The 22961-nt window shown below is 46.1% G+C and overlaps 1 protein-coding gene across 2 annotated transcripts in view; it reads left to right on the forward strand.

Annotated features, from left to right (window-relative positions):
• The window catches only part of LAMB1 (laminin subunit beta 1), a 70604-nt gene that overhangs the window by 44965 nt on the left and 2678 nt on the right, over window positions 1–22961 (forward strand). For both annotated transcript variants that reach the window (XM_049096700.1, XM_025449562.3), the window contains 8 exons: window positions 275–371; window positions 9559–9928; window positions 12864–13048; window positions 13914–14155; window positions 16975–17178; window positions 17796–17940; window positions 20264–20471; window positions 20711–20852. In XM_049096700.1, coding sequence (XP_048952657.1) covers window positions 275–371; window positions 9559–9928; window positions 12864–13048; window positions 13914–14155; window positions 16975–17178; window positions 17796–17940; window positions 20264–20471; window positions 20711–20852 — 1593 coding nt within the window. The remainder of the gene's footprint in view (window positions 1–274; window positions 372–9558; window positions 9929–12863; window positions 13049–13913; window positions 14156–16974; window positions 17179–17795; window positions 17941–20263; window positions 20472–20710; window positions 20853–22961) is intronic.

Consider the following 22961-nt stretch of genomic DNA (forward strand, 5'->3'; position numbering starts at 1 on the left):
TGCAGTGGTCCCCACGGCAGGGCTGTCGTGGGTGGCCCAGGTAGGTTAGTAGATGTGAAGCACACACAGTGCAACGTGCTCTGGGCCCTTGCAACCCTGCTGGCCGAAGAGCAGTCAGGACATGCCGCCAGGGGACCCTCGGCATGCAGGAGGGAGGTCAGAGTGGCTGGCTCAAGGCGTGGGGGGCTTCTCAGGCAAGTGGTTGGGTGTCACTTGTCCCGGGGGGCAGCCGAGGAAGCGAACTACCCGACCGACGTGTGTCTTCTGACCGCAGTTTACGGGGCAGTGCCAGTGCATGCCTGGCTTCGGGGGGCGCACCTGCAGCGAGTGCCAGGAGCTGTTCTGGGGAGACCCCAACGTGGAGTGCCGAGGTGAGGCCGTGGGTATTCTCGGTTGGGTACTGATGGGGCCGGAGGGATCAGATGGGTGCCGGAGCCTTTTGCAAACTCAAAACATCAGGACAAATGAATTTATTCCTAGTTTTCGTTACACAAGAAATTCATGCTCATTGTTCTGAAAGCGACCTAACAGACCTTAGCCCTGTGGGGGGGCAGGTGCTACAAGGGGACCTGCTGACTTCCTGCTCCGTGCCCCGGAGGTCCCCTCGTCTCTGCACAGAGGCATGTACACACCATGAATAGACATTGAATGGCTTTTTTTAAAAAAATGCTCTTAACCAAGATGGGTTCACATTAACTACTTATTTCTGCAAACTGATATTTTCTGCTCCCCGTGAGCAGTATTTGGTAGCCGTGGCTGGCCTCCTTGTCAGCACATGCAGAGCTGAATGATTGTTCTGGTCAGCTCGTTTGACTCCAGCATGTCAAGTAGACTCTGCTGACAGTTAATGCCCTCGGGGCATGTGCATTAGTGTGATGTCCCCACAGAAGGGAACCAGAGGGCACTGTCCTAGCATCACTATGCACCGCAAAGGAATAGGTGACAGGAGCTCTGGATCTGTTAAATGGGAATAAAAGCCAGATTTTCCTTTAGACTTAGGATAAAACGAAAGGATGAGGGAAAACTTGACATTTCCTTCAGAACAAAAACTTGTTAAAATCATGTGAATCATAAGGATTGCTTAATTTTCATGCTGTTGCAATTTTGGTTTGGACCTGCCAGATATTTTTGCGGCTCTTAAAGCAAAAGCCTTTGTGGGAAGGATTTTAACAGACTGCTTCTATTCTCTTGTCCTGTTCTTGCTTTCCTATTTGAGTTTTCCTTCCCTACGTTTTAGGCTTATAAGTATGGATATATATCTGTGTAGATTTTTCAATGAATACATCAACTGTTTGATGTATTTTCCTTGCAACACGTCTGAAATTCTAGATCCTTATTGGACTCTAAATAAAAAATGGCCTTTTTCTTGATGGCATGAAATCATAGGTATCTTCAAGTTAGCAGGTCATTGAGTATCTCCTACCAAAGATCAAAAACAGATATACTATATGTTCCTTCAGGGTCTGTTCTTTACCAGTGGGGGGGGGAAATTCAGTGGACAAACCTGCATAAATGGTATACAGTCTGGTTTTTTTTTTTTTTTAATTGAGGCTTAACCAGAAGGGTTCGTACCAACATTTTAAGTTAAGGTTTGTTGCACAGAAATGATGATTACAGTGTGGATGAGCAGGTGCTTCTCCACTCATCCATCATTAGTGCAGATGTTGGTTCTTTTTATTTTTTTTTTTAAGATTTTATTTATTCATGAGACACACACACACACAGAGGTAGAGACATAGGCAGAGAGAAGCAGGCTCCACGTAGGGAGCCTGATGTGGGACCCGATCCTGGGACTCCAGGATCACGCCCTGGGCCAGAGGCAGACGCTCAACCCAGGCGTCCCTTCTTTTTTTTTTTTTTTTTAGATGTTGGTTCTTAATGGGGTCTGATTTCCTCACTTCCATGAGAAGCTCTGTGATACTCAGTGGGCCACTTGCTCTAGACTGTCTTTCGCCAATAAAATCCTGTTGAAAATAGGGTTTCTCCAGGGCTCTCAATCACTATTCTCGCAGATTCTTCAATCTCGTAGTGCCCCAAGGGGCTTGATTTTCTCCAGATAATGGTTCTGTCATTGCTTGTACCCTGATTCTGCCAGCATGTGTCATTAGCAAAACAGCCTTGGCCACCAAAGCTTGCTGACCTTTTACTTTTACAGGCATGAAAAGCCTGTTACCCAGAATTAGAGTCAATCAGAGAATTGTTCATTTAGTGCGTAGAACTTTACCCCTCACTCTTATCTTCAGACTTGTAGCTCAGAATCTGTAAAAGGAATTGAGGCTTATAGGAATAATATCAACTTGTTTGGGTCAAAAGTTAGATCGTGCTTTAGAAACTTTGCAAAGAGTGAAATCCTTGGTGTCCATGTTCACCAACTGCTTTGTTTTATCCAGACAAAAGTCCACCCTGTTACATAAGAAACTCTTGGGACCCAAGTGTTTTTGGCAACCTGCAAGGAGTAGAGAAAGCTCCTAACCTGCAAAGCTTCCAGAGAGAGAGACGGGACTTAACAATGGGGAGGTCGCGGCTGCCACCGGACCCTGTGCGTTACAGGATGGCAGTGGGATGGTGTTGTATGATCAGATGAGGCAGGAGTGAAAACGCAGCAGCACGTGGAGGTCAGAGCTCTGGATGGGCTGGAGTGTCGTCACAAGGTCTAGAAGGGACAGGAGCCAACAATAAGGACGAGAACAGGTGTCATCTGAAATTAGATGCAACCATGGGGAAAGCAGGTGACTCCTTTTCTCAAAATAGGTAATTAGTTGCTGAACCGTCTTCAATTTCAAATCTTTCAAGGCCACAAATACAGACTTTCTGGTGCCACTTCGTAAACAGCATGCTTCTAGGAAGACAGGTCATAGCAAAGGTTTCTCCTTATGGAAAAAAAAAAATGCAGTTGTGTGAAAGACAAATGAGTTGAGCCTCCAGCTTATAACTTGATGAATGTTCCTATTGTCCACACGGGTTGGGGCTCTCGGCCAGTCGCCCAAGTTTGAACAAGCCCACCACTGTGCTGGGGATGGAGAGAATCTCATCCACCCACCAGCGAACGTGCTGGAGAAACCCTCAGCTCGGAGCCCTGCATTGTGCCCCCCGGGAGTCAAAGGGTCACACGAGGAATCTTTCTGTTGATTCATAGATAGCAAAGGGAGGGCCTCTGGCTGTTGGAAAAGCCTAGTGTCTCTTAAACCAGCACAAATTGGAAATGTGAGGCATAATAGATGAGAGGCTCTGGGTAGTGGCCATTTCCCCGTCATGCTTGTTTCTCATTTCAAATTTGTTTTTAATAGAAAAATTATATGCATTCCTTTGCTCACACATGAATTTTTAGAATGCTTGTATTTTCTCAGGCTGAGATTCATTTACAACTACCCACCTTATTCTTTATTTGCAGCGTGACTTGGGAAATCAGGTTTAATTTGATTCTTTAGAAGGCCACGGATACTCTTGTTAGGAGAGGGAAGGCTTATATGATCCTAGTCATGGCGTGTGTGTCCCCTGCAGGGCGGGCCAGGCCAGGGACCCCCAAACTACAGCCCATGTGGCAAATGCAGCTCATGGCCTGTGCCCGTTTATGTCTTGTCTGGGGCTGTCTTCGAGCTACAGCGCCAGAGTTGAGTAGTTGTGACTGAGACCTGTGGCCTGCAAAGCCCAACTGTTTCCTATCCAGGCTTTTATAGAAAAAGTTTGGGGCTCCTGGGTGGCTCAGTTGGTTAAGCGTTTGCCTTTGGCTCAGGCCGTGATCCCGGGGTCCTGGGTTCAAGCCCGGTGTCAGGCTCCTTGCTCTGCAGGGAGTCTGCTTTTCCCTCTCCCTGTGCCTGTCCCTGCTGCCTGTGCATGCACGCTCTCTCTTTCTCTCTCTCTCAAAAAATAAATAAAATCTTTAAAAAAAAAAAAGAATTAGAAAAAAATCTGCCGACCTCTTGATGAGCCAGCCAGCTCGTTTCTGCATGTGAAATCATTACTTCCCACCTTTCATTCCCAAACCAGTTAGATTAGTAAGGCCTGCCCCCAACCCCCCCCCAAAAAAATGGTGGGGCTGAGGGGGTAGAGAATTTAAAGCAAAATCACATTTAAGAGACTAAACTATTTAAATTTCCCTTGCAGTGAAATTGAAATGCCTAGGTAGAGAATCAGTGAACCTTTGGGCAGTGTAGCAAATCTCCGAGTAACATGGGACTCCGAGATTTTCGGACCTAGCACTTTCCCTGTCCCAAGGCAGGTCAAGTCTCAGAAGGAAGGCAGGCTACCAGCACCGTGCGGGGTGTGCGCTCCGCCTCGTGGGCCTGGACCCAGCAGAGAAGCACGGCCACCTGGGCGCGTGGGCCCTGCAGGCCCTGTGAGGATAGGGCACACGGAGGCACCTGATGGCCAGAGGCAGGAAGAGAGCGATGCAGACCTTTCCCTCTGCCAGGGGAGGCCGGACCCACAGGCCCCGGAGTCGGTCAGCAAGGTTCCATGGAAAATCTTAGCTGTAGGGGCCGCGCGCAGAGGACCGCTGTGTGCTGAGCGCTTGTAGGGATAGTCTGTGCATATTCTTGCTTTTATCCTTCCCACCAGTCATCTCTGAGGATGAAGAGAATCTCTGCTGCGCAGCTGAGAAATCGGAGGCTCAGAGAAGTTAAGTGACTTGCCCAAAGACAGAACGCAGGTGAGGGCAGAGCTGGCTCTGAAGCCAGGCCTGGGTGGCCCAGGGTCTCTGTTCCTGCCACGGGCCTGGCAGGTCCTCGCTGACAGGTTTTAGAGAGGAAGCGCTGTCCTGGCTAAAGGACGCAAGGACAGGGTGCGGCAGCAAGGCTGTGGGGGGCAGAGGGTCCCTCAGGAAACCATGCCATGGGGATCCATGGCGAGATTTGGTTTCACTGACTGTGAAAGCCTTGAATGCCAGGCCATGGAGGATGAGCTTCTTGCAGGTGTTGGAGGGGCTGGAAGAGGAGAGGGAAGGATGGGAAGGAAGCAGGAAGTTCAACCTACTGATAAAGAGGCACATAGGCCAAGTTTCCTGTTCGAGCATCGACCACTAGGGCTTCCTTCTAGGCCTCACGATCTATAAAACGGGCGCATTATTCTTCACGTATCTAGCTCTTAGAGATCACGTTTTTAAATGCTGAGAAAACTTAGTGAAAACAAAGGAAACCTATTGACCACATAACTGAGAACGTATTTACAGCTGGTGGAATTCTTAATGGCTCATTAAAATGATTACGGTCTTGTATTGAAAATGCTAGTCTTCGTCTTCATGACTTGTTCGTCTTAAAGATCAGGCCACAGTTTTACTAAATACTTTCTTTTTCTTTCTAAGAGAACGGCTTCGATCCTCTGGTAAAGAATCCCATTTCTTAAAGCAGTGCTGAGCTGTAGGTCCACTTAGATCAGGCACCCCTAATTAGTGTGTTTTAGATCCCATTGAATGTGAGATGGGGTTAGAGGGTCCCCTTCATAATTCCGGCATCCGTGAAGCTTTCAGTTGTCAGGCGAGAACCAACCTTTACTGCAGGAAGTACCGTTGGGTGAGAGGGTCTTTTTAGGATTGTGGTCATCCTTGTGGGCCTCCCGGTGCTCATCTCCCGGGCATCCCCAGGAGGGAGGCAGTTCTGGAAGCGCAGCAGAGACGGGAGCACATGTCTACACAGGAGCTTAGCAGTGTCCTCACTTCAGTTTGAAAACCTGATACTGCATAGCCCTTTGGTGCCTTCCAGAGAAAGTTCAGGGTGGAAGTTCTCAGGGATGAAACTGCAGTCCGGCCATCTGTGAAATAAGACACTGCAGTCAGGGACAGGATGTTGGTCTGTTCAGCTGACCCGGTCCTGTCTTCTGGAGAGAGCCAAAGTCCTGCCGGACCTTGGGGTGCTGCCTGGACTGCAGCCCTGTCCCCAGAGGAGGAGGAAAGCCTTCATGGGGGTGCACTTGCCTTTCAGATCCTACAATTTAGAGCCAGTGTTTGTCCTCGCAAAGGTGCCCGTGACAGGATGAGAGCAAGAAGGGCCTTTACCGGTAAAGTCAATGAAAAATTAGTAGACAAATTAAAAAATAAATTATATGCACCCATCCCTCGCCCTAAGTATGAACCCTCTAGGGGTTCTCTAGGACTGAATTAACATGTGTGCCTTTGCATTGTCTAGGGGAAAGAATTTTCTCGGCAAACTCAAAGCATATGCACCATCTGCCTCAGTTGTCCCAAGCCTAGGAGAGATGATAAAGTAGGCGCAGGTCTACTGGGACACCTAAAAGCCCCACCTGGGGCTGCTCACTGGGAGCAGGGGGGCAGGAGCAGACTGAGCAATCTAATTTTTTTTTTTTTTAAATTGTCATTTATTCATGAGACACACACACAGGCAGAGACACAGGCAGAGGGAGAAGCAGGCTCCCTGCAGGGGTCCCGATGCGGGACTCAATCCAGGACCCCAGAATCAGGGCCTGAGCCAAAGGCAGAGGCTCAACCACGGAGCCACCCAGGCACCCCCTCCAATTTTCTTACACATGGCGTCATGCATTCCTCTTGTTACATAGGCCATTAGGTTTGTGCATGAGCCTGCGTTGGTCAGCTTCCAGAGTCATGACTCTGCTCCACCTCCAACCTTTGAAGGGTGCACACACACATTCCCTCACCTCCTCCCTCCCTGCCGCCTCCTCTCTCTCACCCCCACAAGCACACAGTAACATACAAAAGGAAGGCCAGAACAGGTGAAGAACTGACAGGTCAGTTAACTAGATCAGAATGGGGTCTAGGGACCCTCCACATCAGCAGCACCTGGCAATGTTAGAAATACGGATTCTCAGGTCCCACCCCAGACCTTCGGATTCGAATTTGCGGGAAGGGGGGCGGGGAAGCAGCCTGTGTTTGATGAACCCTTCCGCTGATTCTGATGTATGCCCGAGTTTGACAGGCTAGGACCTAGGACCCGGATGACTCCTGTAACTTCTAGCTTTCTAAACGATGACCAAATTTTACCAAATGATATGGAAATCCATTTCTAAAATTTAAAGAACGTGAGCTCTTCACACATGTTCTTCTGATCCTCAGAAACTGATGAAGACCGTGGTTTCCAGCACCTTCCCCATTATTTCTCTGGGGATGTCTCCCACTAGAAAAAGATTCCATGGTCAAATGAGTTTGAGATACAGTTGGGTAAAAACGATGTGAAACAAGATTTCCCCTGCAGAACTCCTCTGAGTCTTCAATATGCTGATGTTTGTTTGGAATCTTCGAGAGGAGAATGTATTTCCTGAACTTACTGCTCATGGAGCCCTTCTCTCCAGGAACATCTAGAGACAATGGTGTAGGGAACACACTTAAAGTTATTCACAGCTCACTCCAGCTGCTCCCTGACTCGAGAATGCCCCCCAAAATGTAGGGAAAATGAAACATGCCTGAAATTCCTGGAAAGAAGCAATATACTTAAGGAGGGGGGAAAAAAAGTTTAGTTTTGAAAACCCAAGGCACTAAGGGAATGCTCTGTTTTAAACCCAGAGGTTGAAGACCAGAATGTTCCATAGTTTAAATCTTTGGGAAAAAATCGTGATGTTATTGGCAAATATACAAAGAAAAACATAAGGCAATGACAGCTTTTTTTTCCCCAGTGGAAATGTGGTCAAGCAAGACTGGACAGGAAACTACCAGACACTTCCATGGGACACAGAAAGTGATGATAATAAAAAGTTCGAATGCTCACTATGAGCTAGACGTTCCTCTAAGCACTTTGGAATTCAGCTATTTCATATCCTGGAAGTGATCCTATGTGGTAGCTGTGATTATTACCTCATTTTACAGATATGGAGGCCGTGACTCAGTTTCCTCAGTTGCATAGGTGGGGTGTGGGGAAGGCAGTATTCACAGCCAGGCAGCCTGAGTGATCGAGCCCCACTGCTGACTTCTCAAACTTGCTGCTCAAGACCATCGAGTGGCCTTGGCCAACACAGGCAATGAGAGAGAAACTAGTAATAAAAGGCGGGAAGTGGCACGGGTTCCATGAGTGGGCATCAGACACATCTCTCTGGGCTTGGAGGTTAGTGAGCAAATCTCAGGGCCATCAGTGAGACTGGTTCTGGCAGATATTTCATTAGAGACGAAGAGCAGCTGTCAACCCAAGAAGGTCTAACACGATCTGAACGTATGAGTGTGTTGGGTTTTGCCACAGTCAAAATTGCATTTTTAGGAGGATTATTTTGTTTTATAGGGGTGTGTAAATGTGCCTTGCATGCCTGTACAGAAAATGGAGTTAGAACCTCAGGTGGCAAAGATAGTCAAGCGCCAGTTGCATGTTAACCCTGTGCTTGTTGCGGAGGATGGAAAAAATGGTTGCAGATGTACTCCTGCCCTCGGAGTCCTCAGGCTATTTAGGGAAATATATTTGTTTTTTTTGGGGGGGTAGGTTTTTTGTATATTTTTGTATCCCCCCCCCACCTTTTCCTAGAAAGGATTTAAGCCCAGAGATGTTTGTATAGGCCTTTTGTTTTTCAGACACTATATAAATACTGTGAAATAATCAAGTGTTGGTATAAAAACAAGTTAATCCTGGGGCACCTGGGTGGCTCAGTCGAGTGTCTGACTCTTGAATTTGGCTCAGGTCAGGATCTCAGGGTCGTGACATCAAGCCCCATGATGGGCTCTGCACTCAATCTGCTTGAGATATTCTCTCTCTCTCTCTCTCTCTCCCTCCTCCCCTCCCCCCTAAAATAAATAAATAAATATTTAAAAAAATACATTAATCCCCTGAGGTTTGGGGCTCTAAGCCAGGATTCAATGGCACAGCCATTGTGGTAAGTAATGTCAGCCAAGGTCCATTGGCCAAGAACACTGAGTTTGCCCAGAACTGGTTGGTTCTAAGATGCCTGTTGGGCCAGTGAGAAGTTGGGGCTGACTGGCTCCCAGGTCCCTTCTCTCACTTCTGACATTTCATGAGCCTGTGTTCTTACGGACCCTGCGGGGGCTGGTTATCACAGTGGTAGGTACCCTCCAGTGATACTTTGTTGAAAGCCTTTAAACTAGGTCCTTAGAGGGCCTGTGACTTGTTTCTCATTGAGTTTCCTTCTTACCAAGTTCACCGCATTTCATCAAGTATGCAGCGTTCTGTCGGGTCACCAGGTCGGGTGAAGTATGGTAGGAGCTGTTCGTTGGTGTCATCAGGATATCACTGGAATTATCTGTGGGGAAGTCAGAGTGAAGGGAGGTAGAGGCAGGCCAGACCTTAGAAGAACACAGACTGGAGTTGCAACAGGCTGGAGTAGAACCCTGGCCTGGCCGGTTCCTTGCTGTAAGACTTGGGGCACGTCACCCATCCCATGGGGTTCAGTGACACGATGCGTGTAAACCATTTACACGGTGCCAGGCACAATAAGTGTCACCTGAAAAGAAAGAAAGATTATTACTCTTAATAAGGGGCTAGTGGGTGTGGAGGTGATGCATGTGCTGGGGGAGGCTGCCCTAGCCTCTACGAGAGCCTTCGGTACGTTGCCGGCCTGGCTGGCACCTTCCCACTGGAGCGACACCGAGGATTCTGAGTGCCTAGTTGCTGAGGTTTGTGGTCTAGTGGATCATCAGCAGTGCTGTTTCCCTTCCAGCCTGTGACTGTGACCCGAGGGGCATTGAGACGCCGCAGTGTGACCAGTCCACTGGCCAGTGCGTCTGCGTCGAGGGTGTCGAGGGTCCTCGCTGTGACAAGTGCACTCGCGGGTACTCGGGGGTCTTCCCCGACTGCGCTCCCTGCCACCAGTGCTTTGCCCTCTGGGACGTGATCGTCGCCGAGCTGACCAATCGGACCCGCAAATTCCTGGAGAAAGCCAAGGCCTTGAAGATCAGCGGTGTGATCGGGCCTTACCAGGAGACTGTGGACTCGGTGGAGAAAAAGGTCAACGAGATCAGAGACATCCTGGCCCAGAGCCCAGCCGCGGAGCCGCTGAAAAACATTGGGGATCTCTTTGAGGAAGCGGAGTAAGTAGTCTCTGAGCCCAGGGAAAGCCCTCGCCGTGTTGTTTCAAGCTGATGGGAGATGCCCAGGCTTGCTGCGTCCATCAGGAGGCACGGCTAGGCCCATTAGTGGAAACAGATGCTGGGCCATCGGCTTCCCAGCAGCCTCTACCCTGGTGCCTGTGGCTGAGTGAACACTGACAAAACTGTCGAGGCTGCAGAATGGAGTGTGTGCAGTTCCACGGAGCGCTCCTCTTTGCAAATAGTGCTCCGGGGAGAAGATAGGCAGGAACCATTCAGACACCCAAGGATCCCGAGTTGTGGTGGGTTAGGTGCTGGGCTTGAGAATTTGAATGACTCACTTATGCCTGCGTCTCTTTTCTCCCCTCTGGAGGAGGGGGAGGCAGTGCTTATCTTTACTTACAGGGTAGCTGAAGGGTTGATCCATGAAATGATCAATGTAATTGCCAAAAACAGGACGACTGTAAATCATCGTTACTGTATTTTGCTCCTAGGGAGGAAATACATGATCACAGCAAGACCCCTATTTCCAAGTTTTTTTCTGCTGCTCTGCTGCTGGTTCACTAGAGCAGGGCTCCATTCTCTAACTATAAGAAATTCTCTACAGGGAAAAACTCTCCTCGAGGCCCTTCTCTGGGCCATCCTCTCTCTGCATAGTGTCAGTTTCGCAGATGAAAGCAGAGAGAACTGAGCTCTGAGTGATGCTGAAGTTCTCTGGGATCAGTTTTCTACCATTTCTCCTGGTCCCAGACGTTCCAAGTCCTTTTTTTCCACATTTTCTGTGTGATGGGACCTGAATCAGCCTCTCTAGGAAGCCAGATGGACTTTTCATCTCAGTGCTGTAAGCAGCAGCAGGGGAACAGCTGACCTGCACTCAGGCATCTTGTGGGAGATCCTTCCTAGACCTTCGAGATTTCAAGTAACCGGTCCCTTGATTTCCAGCCGGAGGTTTTGTGTCCAAGACCCTGTGGGTGACCAGAGTGTTAGGAAATGTCTAATGTGGGGCAATAATGCATTTAATGAGGAATTTTAGCTCATTAAAAAGATGGTGTGCAGCTCAGTCTCCTAACACATAATGATAAGTTCTGGAAGGCTGTGGTCCAAGCACAAGCCCATTTAGAGCCTGATTCTCAGCCTTGGTCTCCTGCACCCAAGGAAGAACCAAACGAGCTGGGTGTCCTTGGAGGACCTGCCAGGGGAGAGATTACATTCCTGAAATGTCTCTGTTGCTCTACCCTCACTAGTTTTCTCACCGGAGAGATTGTAATCAACTCAGGGAAACTGGTTTCATTCATCTTTTTTCAACACGACATCCAAGGATACGTATTTTAGGACCCAAAGTGGCATTATTAAAAAAATACACAATGTTGTATATGATTTCTTTAAAAAAGAAATCTAATGTGTAGGAGAGCTGAGAAGAAACGAAAGCCTTCTGTGAATCAGCAGGTGAACAGAGGAATTCACTGCAAAAAACAAACAAACAAACAAAAAAAACCCACCTATATTATAATTGTCTCAGGAAAAAGTGGTTGAGCTTATAAAATGTAATTTAACCTACAAATCCATTTAAGGACTTTTTCTTTGAGTTGGGTCTTTGTTTTATCTTGGCCTTAAATGGCATTTTTTGACTGGCCCCAGCCTTTCAGCCCCCCTACATTTTCCCAGTGTTTTACCCTGACTAGTATTTCCCTGAGGAGACAATTACATCTAATTAGGTGACCCAGTAAAGCCCAGAGCTACAGTCTTCGCAAATACTACTTTCTTTGTGGATACACACACACACGCGCGCGCTGTATTTATCAGTATATCTACAAATAGATGCCTAAAATACAGCTTTGGAGATGGGAAATACAGAAGAAAATGCAGCTGGGTTTAGATTCCAAATGAAATACTGTGAAAGCTAAAGGTGTATTGAACTCTGCCCTTGTAGATACTACCTTCTTTTTTTCTTTCTTTCTTTTTTTTTTTTTTTTTAAGATTTTATTTATTTATTCATGAGAGACAGAGGCAGAGACTTAGGCAGAGGGAGAAGCAGGTTTCATGCAGGGAGCCCGATGCAGGACTCGATCCCAGGACCCTGGGATTATGACCTGAGCCAAAGACAGATGCTCAACCGATGAGCCACCCAGGTGCCCCAATACTACCTTCTTTCTTATCAAAAATAAAAGGGTTGCTTGTTGGTGGAAGCAGGAGGGTCCTTGCATGGGACCTTGCCAACAGGGCAAGTATATGGAGAGCTCCTATGGGTAGCTCCCATGGTTCCTGGTGGCTGTGGGATTTCCTTTCTGTGTGTCCCATTTTTTTTTTTAAGATTTTATTTATTCATGAGAGACAGAGAGAAAGAGAAGCAGAGACATAGGCAGAGGGAGAAGCAGGCTCCCTGCAGGGAGCCCAATGTGGGAGTCGGTCCCAGAACTCCGGGATCACACCCTGAGCCAAAGGCAGACACTCAACCACTGAGCCACCCAGGCGTCCTGACTGTGTGTCCCATGTTGAAGATGATCCCTGAGATCCAGATAAGAGCATTTTTTTGGCAGGAGGCTGGGAGACATAGTTCTACCCTGGAGTCAGGTCTTTTGAGTTGTGGGGCTGCATGGGCTTGATGCTGGTCACATTCAGAGCAGGAGCTCCATGCCCTGGACCTTTGCTCGGAGGGCAGCAAGTGCTCAGAATCCCTTATGTGCCACATCCACCACAGTGCAGCTGGTTGGCACTTCTGTGTCTTTCTTCAAAGTCTTTGAAGAAAGAAAAATTGATAGAGTTGACATAGTCTCTTAATGATGAAGAGAATAGAACCAGGACTTGGATATGGTTACAAAGTACGGAATTGGTTTGAAATTACAGAGTAATGGGTACTGTATTTGTAGAAAATGTAAAAATAAGACTTCAAAACTCCCCTTTGGTTTATTTTACTTAGGCAAACTTGTCCTCTTTACAGGAAATTAACCAAAGATGTTTCGGAAAAGATGGCTCAAGTCGAAGTGAAATTGTCTGACACAGCTTCACTAAGCAACAGCACAGCCAGAGAACTAGATTCTCTACAGACAGAAGCAGAAAGCCTAGACAACACAGTGAAAGAGCTTGCTGAGCAATTGGAATTTATCAAAAACTCAGATATTCGGGGTGAGCATCTTTTGTGCAAATATGCAGTCCTGGACAATGGATTTAACCCGCCGTCTAGCCCTTTAGGACAGCACTTTTAGAATAAAATCTAGTGCTTTCTAATAATCTTAAAGCCTTTTCTCACTGAGTCTCTGGCACAAATAAGGATTAAAGTCCTCACTTACAAATGTGGGACCTGGGACACAGCCTAAGAGACACAGCAGAGGTTCATTCCATGGAGCCAGCAGCAAAGTGGCATCATTTCCTGATTTTTTTTTTTTTTCAGTGAATGGTTTAACCTTCTTGGTGTTTCTTGGAAATGGGCTCTTTCGAAGAGTTAAGAAATTAAACTGATACTTCAGCAAATTCTTTTATATTCAAGAATGTTGCCTGGTCGGGAGAGAATTTTTGCAGCATCAGATCACACTAACCATCCTATTTTACACATGATTGTTTATTTTTTGGGCTGGGTCCTTAAAGCCAAAACATGCCATGCTGTTTTATACATACCATTTGAATGGATCTGAATAGTTAAATAGGAAAAGAGAAAAAATATCTGGATGTGTAATCTGCAGGCTGCCTGACACTACTAGCCATTGAGAAAGGACTGGAAGAGTGCCTATATGCAGAAACATCTGCATGATTGACTTAATTTTTCATCCAGATGTTTGGCATCCTCCTGAGCCAAAATAGCTACTAATAGGACAAAGTGTAGCCATTGATCATGAGGGGAAAGTTGTCTTTCTTCATAAAGATTTTAGTCCTTGAATTTTAGAGCAAAACCATGCAGTTCTTCCCTAAGGCTGGAAGACACCAAATACGGGCATCATGTACTGAGAGTGAGTACGAGAGGTTTAACTCTGGGCAATTTCACTTCGTGCCCTAGGTGCCTTGGATAGCATTACCAAGTATTTCCAGATGTCTCTCGAGGCAGAGGAGAGGGTGAATGCCTCCACCACGGATTCCAACAGCACTGTGGAGCAGTCGGCTCTCACTCGGGACAGAGTAGAAGACCTGATGATGGACCGAGAGGCCCAGTTTAGGGAAAAGCAAGAGGAACAGGCCCGCCTTCTGGATGAACTGGCAGGCAAACTACAAAGTCTAGACCTTTCTGCTGCTGCAGAAATGGTAAGGTTTGAGGGTTTGGCCCTAAGGCTGTGATGCAATAAGAAAATCCACCCTGTTTTGTCTGTAGTACTATTCACTTTGCAAATGAACCAGCAGGAGGAGTGAAACTGGCCTTAGGTTTCTGGACCACCTTTGGGTATCCCCCGTCAAGCCAGATAAAAACAACAGCATGTGCCTCTCCAGCCCACCCCCAACCCCCAACCCCCCAAGGCCCCCCACCCCCCACCTGCTTCCAGAGGTTTCTCTGTGATGCAAAGAATCAGAACTACTTTCCAAGACTGTTAAATTGAATCAGTGTGACTTCTTATGCAAATTGGAACCCTCCAGACTGTGGGCATTCCCCCCCTCCCCAGCTGCGATTTGAAGTGCAAACTCCTCCGTGGAGCAATTCAAGAATCATTCTGGGAGGGACTTTAAAAAATTAAAGGAGCGAAAGAGGTTTTTTTTTTCCCCTGGGTGTAAATTAAAATGTTCCTTTGTTCCAGTAACTTTACCTGGTGAAGATTAACCCTGAGACCAACCCGAGACAGTAGATTCATTTCCCAGAAGCTTTTAAAGAGTAATTCTGGATGGAGCCAAATGAAATTGAGTTGTGAGTTTAGTGAAAATCAGGCAGAAGGCCAAAACAAAAAACAAAAAACAAAAAAACAAAACCCCCAAAAAAGCCAACTGTTCTTTCATCCTCTCCTTTCCTTATTGTTTCTCCCGGAAGGACCCCTACCGAGAGAATTTGGAGGGTATTGTTTACAGACTAAAGCTTGTGGCTCCTAGCTTAGGAACCCCCAGAGGATCAGTGAAAGTAGGAGGCAGGTGGATGCCGAGAAGCCAGGGAGCAATCGGTTCAGGATTTTTGTAGCCATCAAAGCCCCCTCCCTCCCTTCCCACCTGCCTTCCCCATCTCGCTCTCTCTGCCGTTGGCAAAAACCCACTGTCAATACCATATTGTGCCAAACTTAATTGATGCCTGCAAGGTTATATATTATCTTATGAACCTTTAAGTTCTCCTGTCATGGTTTAATGGAAAACCATTAAACCCAGAGTGGTGTGTCCGCTGCACTTCGTAAAGTGACGAAGTCACTATGCACAAGCAGGAGATGCCAGTTGTCACGTCTTCCTTCCTTTTGGGGTAGATTGCTTCCTGAGAAGTTCTCATAAAAACCGGTCATCGCCAGCAAAATCCACACACTGAAATGAAAGCCTCCGAGCATGCTGAAGGATGTTTACTTTGCAGCAGAAGGTAGCGGGTGAGCAGGGGCCCTGAGGGTCCCTTCCCTGCTACCGAGCATTGGCCAGCTCCTGGTCGCCCACTGGGTGTGTGTGCCTCCTCCGAGATCCCCCTGGTCGGGTTCCAATACTGGCATTTCTTGGGGAGAGAGGTTCCTGTCCCTTTGTGGTTTTCGAGTACCTTCAGTTCTTTGTCGTGTGTGTGTGTGTATGTAGCTAGACCCGTGCTGGTTTTCTTCATGCCTGTCGGTTGAAATAAAACAGATCTCCTTGTGTGTTGTCAGATTGTTTTTAGAAAGCATCCCTGGGGCCTTATGCTTCTCTTAAGACTTAACCATGTTCTTCCTTTTATTTTTTTTTTAAGATTTTATTTATTTATTCATGAGAAACACACAGAGAGAGGCAGAGACATAGGCAGAGGGAGAAGCAGGCTCCCTGCAGGGAGCCCAGGACTCCATCCCAGGACCCCAGCATCATGCCCTGAGCCACCCACCCAGGCATCCCTAACCATGTTCTTCTACAGCACGCAGAATAAACTTTATTTTCTGAAGCTTTTTATGAGCTGTAAACCAGATACATGAAAGATTATTAAGCTGAGATGTAATGGGATTATAATTATCATAAAATGATTAGTCTAAGGAGTCGACTGTTTATGCAGAAACTACTTTGGTTCTTAAAAAGAGCACCTTCCTTGTGGGGCGCATGACCTGCTCCTCACTGCCTCTGTTCAGTGTGAGAGGACAGCTCCACAGTTTCCTTCCTGCTCCGCCTTTTCCAACATAGAGCAAACTTATAATTTATCCACGTGCAAGTGTATATCATGGCCAGGCCCTGATCTTTGGAAGTTTCTGGTAGGTAAGGAAGGAGGAGTCTAGGGATGGAGAATTGTGGAGGGTTGTTTACTTGTAAAAGTCAAATCTACCTTTGTTCCTACTGTTTTTCTGTTTCCCTCTCACATCTGGAACGTTTCTATTTCCCCTGCTCAGATCCCACCAACCAGCACATCCTTCCCCTACGACAGCGCCAACCCTCAGCAGTCTCTCTTTCGTTTGCCTTCTTTCTGACTTACAGCACCTGACTGCTTCTTGGCTGTCTTACGGAGAGCGAGCCTGTCTTCCAAATTGGATTTGAAGGCCAGATGATGAGCCTTCTAAGGCTACCCTGTTGACCGGAACTGGAAGAGTTGACCATGATGTTGGATCGGTCTAAAAAATTTCTCAGTGCCTTTTTGTTTCTTCTTCTTTTTTAAATCCAACGGTTTAGGCTAGAGGGGAAGCATTCTTTGGCTCGCATATTGGCAGATTTCAGCTTAACAGCAGGTAATGTCTGCACCCCACGCAGCGTCCATATGGTATTCTGGGTCATCAGGGCAGGAGGTATTGGAGAAGGGTTGCAAATTTTCAGCTTCCTTGGCAGTAAGTAGGGTAGCTTCTCCCTAAGCTCCGTGCTCCTCCCTCCCCCTTGAACGCTGTGTTCCCAGGCACCCTTGCTGAGGACCACCTACATGCTCTCTGGGGCCACCCAGGCCCTGCACAGCTGTTCTGAGCAGCAGACGCCCTCTCTGAACACTCGTGCCTGCCCTTGGTTTGTTGCAGACCTGCGGGACGCCCCCGGGGGCCTCTTGTTCCGAGACGGACTGTGGCGGCCCCAACTGCAGGACGGACGAAGGCGAGAAGAAGTGTGGGGGGCCTGGCTGCGGGGGCCTGGTCACGGTTGCACACAGTGCCTGGCAGAAAGCCATGGACTTCGACCGAGATGTCCTGAGCGCGCTGGCCGAGGTGGAGCAGCTCTCCAAGATGGTAAATCAGATGTTCGCTGTCGGTGACGGATGGGAGATCTGGGAGGAATCTGTTCTCAGTGGTAAAATGAAAGGGGCATGTCAAGGACATGTCAAGTCTGAAAGTGCAAGTTTTTGTGAGGTCAGGGAAATCAGTGCACAGGGAGGTTATAGTCATAGAAAATTTAAGAATTTGCTTTCTTCTGATGGAGATTTGCAGTAATGATGTTACTTAGCACGTGGGTCCAGGGTCATGAATACGTTGAGCTATACTGTAAAAATTCCATGCTGAGCAATTGAGCGTGTATTTTTCTAAAGTGACCGTGTGAACGGCAGTATTTACGTTGGTACCTGAGAAAACATACGGGCCACCAGATGCTTTGGGGGAGTTAGAAACAATTAGAAAAAATGTTGACACGCTAGCCTTATCTGTATGAGAATATCGTGCAGCAGTCCGTAGACGGAGTGCTTTCGCTCTGTATAGGGACACAGTACAGTTGAAGGAGAGACGTTTGTTTCTAAAATCCGTGATTCCAAATGCATAGTGTTCCGTCGTCATTTTCCGGACCGTTTGTAGTATTCTGGTCGGCTGTAGGAAGAGTCACGTTGTTCCCTGGGTAACTTGTTCCTCGTATTTAGGTCTCCGAAGCAAAACTGAGAGCAGATGAGGCAAAACAGAATGCTCAGGATGTTCTGCAGAAAACCAATGCCACCAAAGAGAAAGTGGACAAGAGTAATGAGGACCTGAGAAATCTCATCAAGCAAATCAGAAACTTTCTGACCCGTAAGGAATTGTTTTCATTTGACTTTTAGACATTTCTTTCTCTCTTGGAATATAAAAATCGTTTTTTAAGAGTTGTGTCTGAGAGACCAGAATTCAAGTCTGCATTTTAGATAAAATCAGTTTCTGGCTGGGAATAAAGTAGCATTCCCCACCCCAGCCCCAAAAGCCCACGTGAAGAAATGGTGGCATTTCTTAAACTTACGTGTGTGTAAGTAATCTTCTCTGATGTCAGGCAGACACAGACGGGATACCCAAGTAGGAAATCAAGTCAGACACACCCTGTGAGAACTGAATTTGGGATCTGTTACCGATGACATATGTCATTAGGTCCTTAAAGTAGTAGCTTATTTTGGCGTTGCCTGCAGAGCTTTGTAATCCTGTTATTTACAGAATAGTATGCTTACTGTTAGCTCTCCCTTCGTGTTCTGTAGAGGAAGAGAAAATCTCTAGAGTTTGTGGTCCAGCTCATAACTGCTTCTGGTCACAGTCTGGGCGTTATCAGGAAACAATGGTTTTAGCTTCAAATTACACAAAACTTTCAACTGAAATGGACTTAATAAAAAAAAGATGCTTATTGTATCACAAGAGGTTCTGGGACTCATGTGGTAAGGATATCTGCTTTGTTCTCAGGCCAGCTCCTCCTGGTTACAAGGTGGCTGCCAAAGTCACAGACTTCACACAAAGTCTCAGTAATACCTAATGAAAGAAAAGACCACCTGTTCCTCTGTTGTTTCTTTTTTAAAGGAAGAAAAAAAGAGTTTTTAGATTTTATTTACTTATTCATGAAGAGACACACAGAGAGAGGCAGAGACATAGGCAGAGGGAGAAGCAGGCTCCCTGTGGGGAGCCCGATGCAGGACTGGATCCCAGGACCTCAACTGGATCCCAGGACCTCAGTATCACAACCTGAGCCAAAGGTAGACTCTCAAACACTGAGCCACCCAGTTGCCCCTAAAGGAAGGAAATCTTCCCCAGAAGCCTTGAGCAGTCATCTCCATAAATCTCACTGGCCAGAAAAGCATCCCATGCCCATGCATAAATGTCCAATGGAATGGGGTAGACTAATCAACATTTAACTCTCAGTTGCTAAGTTGACCTTACCCTAGAGGTAGGAGCCTGAACGAAATAGTGTTCTGTTAGCAAGGAAAATGGGGAATAAGGAAGGAGCCAATGGTATTCCTAGGGGTAGCTTATGAACTATCCTGTGGAAGCCATCGCTTGATCAAAATATTTTCCTGTGCTTAAATCCTTAGGGGTTCATTTTTATGTTAATAGTTAAAAACAAAAAGTCTTAAATCAGTGACATATTTGAAGCTTAACCTCTTGGGCATTTTTCTGACCACCTTTCACATTACACATTTGAAATTCCTTGGCTTCTTTGATTATACACTATCAGATTCCCTTGCCTCTCTGACTGGAATTTCTCCCTTTCTGTAATTTCCAGAATCCAGATAATTTACATAAGGAATATCAGCTCTTTACATCTGCATTTACAGTCCTCTCCTAGCTATTTTTTTAATCTCAATTAAAAGTTGGCACTACTCGGGCACCCAGGTGGCTCAGTCAGTTAGGTGTAAGTGTCCAACTCTTGGTTTTGGCTCCAGTCATGATCTCAGGGTCGTGAGATGGAGCCCCATGTCAGGCTTGGCACTCAACGCAGAGTCTGCTTGAGATTCTCTGTCTCCCTCTCCCCCTACCCCTCCCTCCATTGCTCGCTCTTTCTAAAATAATAATTTTTTTAAAATAGCACTATTCTGTAATCAATTTGCTGTGCTTGACTTTCACGTGACTTGCTCTCCCCATAGTCTCTCCATCCAGAGATGTCCCTCTTTCCTCGCTCAAATCCTACTTTCCTTCAAAACCTGATCAGGGGGATCCCTGGGTGACGCAGCGGTTTGGCGCCTGCCTTTGGCCCAGGGCGCGATCCTGGAGACCCGGGATCGAATCCCACGTCGGGCTCCCAGTGCATGGAGCCTGCTTCTCCCTCTGCCTGTGTCTCTGCCTCTCTCTCTCTCTCTCTGTGACTGTCATAAATAAATAAAAATTAAAAAAAAAAAAACAAAAAAACAAAAACCTGATCAGTTCCTCATCTTGTAGGCTTGTAGGCTTGTAGGAAGGCTCCCCGACCTTCCCAGCCTACAGCAAATTCCAGTAGTTTCTTGTTCCACATGCTACTCGATTAGACTATGAATTCTTAAAACAGGAAGTGCATATGTCTTGGTGTGATCCCCAAATGCTGTTCACCTGGCGGGTGACTGGAAGTGACGGAGTGAAACCGTCTGTGACTTTCACCTCTTCGTGGGGACGTCTTTGCTTTTCACAGAGGACAGTGCCGATTTGGACAGCATTGAAGCAGTTGCTAACGAAGTGCTGAAGATGGAAATGCCCAGCACCCCACAGCAGTTACAGAACTTGACAGAGGATATTCGCGAACGAGTCGAAAGCCTTTCTCAAGTGGAGGTGATTCTACAGCAGAGCGCTGCTGATGTTGCCAGAGCTGAGGCATTGCTGGAAGAAGCTAAAAGAGCCAGGTATCTGCGGAGGTTGTGGCATGTTGGGGGCTTGTGTCAAGCAGGGGAGTATTAAGTATTTCTTTAACCAGTGAAATGTCTAATAAAAGTGACCTCTGTGAGTCTCTCTGGGTCATTCCAAGAAGGCTGTTCTTTAAAAGAAATGTGTTGCTGTTTTTTTTTTTGTTTTGTTTTTTAATGTTCCGAGGGGAAGTAACTTTGTCAGATTCACATAGATGATCTCATTCTTTTTTACTCAGCAAAAGTGCAACTGATGTTAAAGTCACCGCAGACATGGTAAAGGAGGCGCTGGAGGAAGCAGAGAAGGCCCAGATTGCAGCCGAGAAGGCAATCAAGCAGGCAGACGAAGACATCCAAGGAACCCAGAACCTGCTAACCTCGGTAAGAGACTCGATTCCTTACCGGTGGGGGAGAGAACAGAAACTCTATCAGGAAACTCCGTGTATTTGAGTTACATGAAAACTCTCACAGCTGAACATGAAAAGGTTGCTCTAATGTCAGTAAATCCGATTGATTCCCTTAGCACGGATGCTACATGTGCTGTTTTCAGGGATGAAAGGACCCTGAAGACACTGGAATGTTAAGCCCCCTTCACTTTTATCCTATACGTGTTTTTATCTCCTCTTCCTTCAAGGACTCACATAGACTCTGTTCAGTAGTATGAAGGATAGTATTAATTTCAAAAGTTAGTTTTAGGAAACTCCTGCTGTTATCGAGCAGCCCTAAAGCAACCTACATAGTGAAAATTCATGAGGTGAGTGTTCACAAAAATTTTACTGTTGAGTTTTGAAAACCACTGGAGAGCAATGAAGGTCAAATGCTTCCAGCCCCCACTTCTAGATGAACCTAATGGGGATCTTCTAATGGAATGATCTGTTTTGTTCAGAATGCGTGGAAATCTTAATTTTTTTTTAGTAAACTCTATGTCCAGCGTGGGGTTCAAATTCGCAACCCCGAGATCAAGGGTCACGTGATCTATTGACTGAGCCAGCCAAGCATCCCAAAAACTTCTCAAAGCAGAATAAATACTCTTGACTCAGTGACTATATTAAAAGCACACACTAAGAACCTTTCATAGGGATTTAGTGCTTAATTGTTAAAAGTCCTACGTAATCCAAATATAATTTTGATTTTTCAAAAAGGAGTCCTACGAGCGAATCTTCCCATCCAATTTTAGGAAAGTTCATTTGTTTTATAAAAATTGGAGGAAAATGGACTCCCGCAATCCCTTACCCATCTTCTCAGAATATACTTTGAGATTAGATGTCCTTAGAATTTTGCACTGTCATCCTTCCCAAGCCAACAACCCCTAATATTGAAAACCTGGCAGGTGGTTTTTCAGCCTGCTTTTCCTACCACTGGTTGATACAAACCTGTCTTCCCTTATTCTGCTGCGCTCAGTAAAATGAGACTCAGCAGTTCCTCAGCCACTTTTCCTTCTTAAATCTCAAGTATATACAAGGCCCCTTCAGGCTACTTGTTCAAGTGTAGAAAAATTACATTTTATCACCAGACTATGTTCTAACCCTTTGATTATTCTGATTTTTCTGTCTCTATAGTTTAGCAAATTTCTCAGTGTGCTGTCAAACATTTTAATGAACTTTATCTATTTAGATTACTTAATAAAAATTACTCAGTTCTAGGGCAGCTGAGTGGCATAGATGGTTAAGCCTCCAGCTCTTGGTTTCAGCTCAGGTTGTGTTCTGTGTTGTGAGATCGAGCCCGTGCTCAGCTCAAGGTCTGCTTGAGATTCTCTGCCTCTGCCCCTCCCTGGGCACTTGTGCATACTATCGCTAAAATAAACTTTTTAAAAAAATTACTAAGTTTTGAAAAGCAAAGTGGCAAATATAGGATTTAATCAAATTACAAGTGGGATATTTGGCTTAACGATCCAAGTGGATAATGAGTTTTTTTCAGAGACCCTGGGGGACAGGAAGCATTTTAGGTAAAGGATAAGAAGCAAAAAGAACTTTGCTATTAGTGAAAGCTTGTCAAAACCTATTCCCTCATTTATAAATAAAACTATAAAGCTCATCTTCTAAGAAGTGTAACTGCTCTCAAAGATTATTTTTCTATGTTAATTAATGGGTGAACTTCTAGGTTAACAATCATTTGGTTTGAAATACAAATTTTACCATGTCTGTATTAATTAGTTTCACTATGACATTATTGTTATTCAGACTTAATGCTATGGAATAGACCCATCCTGGAAGATAATTTTTGAGAAAAACTAGGTGCTCAGGGAAACTGGTTCTTCTGTTGTGGGTCAGACTGCTTATTTGGGCTAGCTCTTAAAAATCAACGTTTACTGATTATTCTTAGAAAAGAGAAATGTGGAACCTCACCAGTTACCCAGATACTTTTTCCCTAAATGACTTTTGAGTATATATGGGTTCCAGCTATCTCTTCTGCAGATGACAGTCCATCTCCCAGTCCTAGAGTGACTTTACGGAGTTTTCAATATTCCTGGTCAGCCTTTAGTAATTAGCT

Source organism: Canis lupus, chromosome 18, assembly GCF_003254725.2.
Source record: "Canis lupus dingo isolate Sandy chromosome 18, ASM325472v2, whole genome shotgun sequence".
In the NCBI taxonomy this organism is placed as follows: Eukaryota; Metazoa; Chordata; class Mammalia; order Carnivora; family Canidae; genus Canis; species Canis lupus.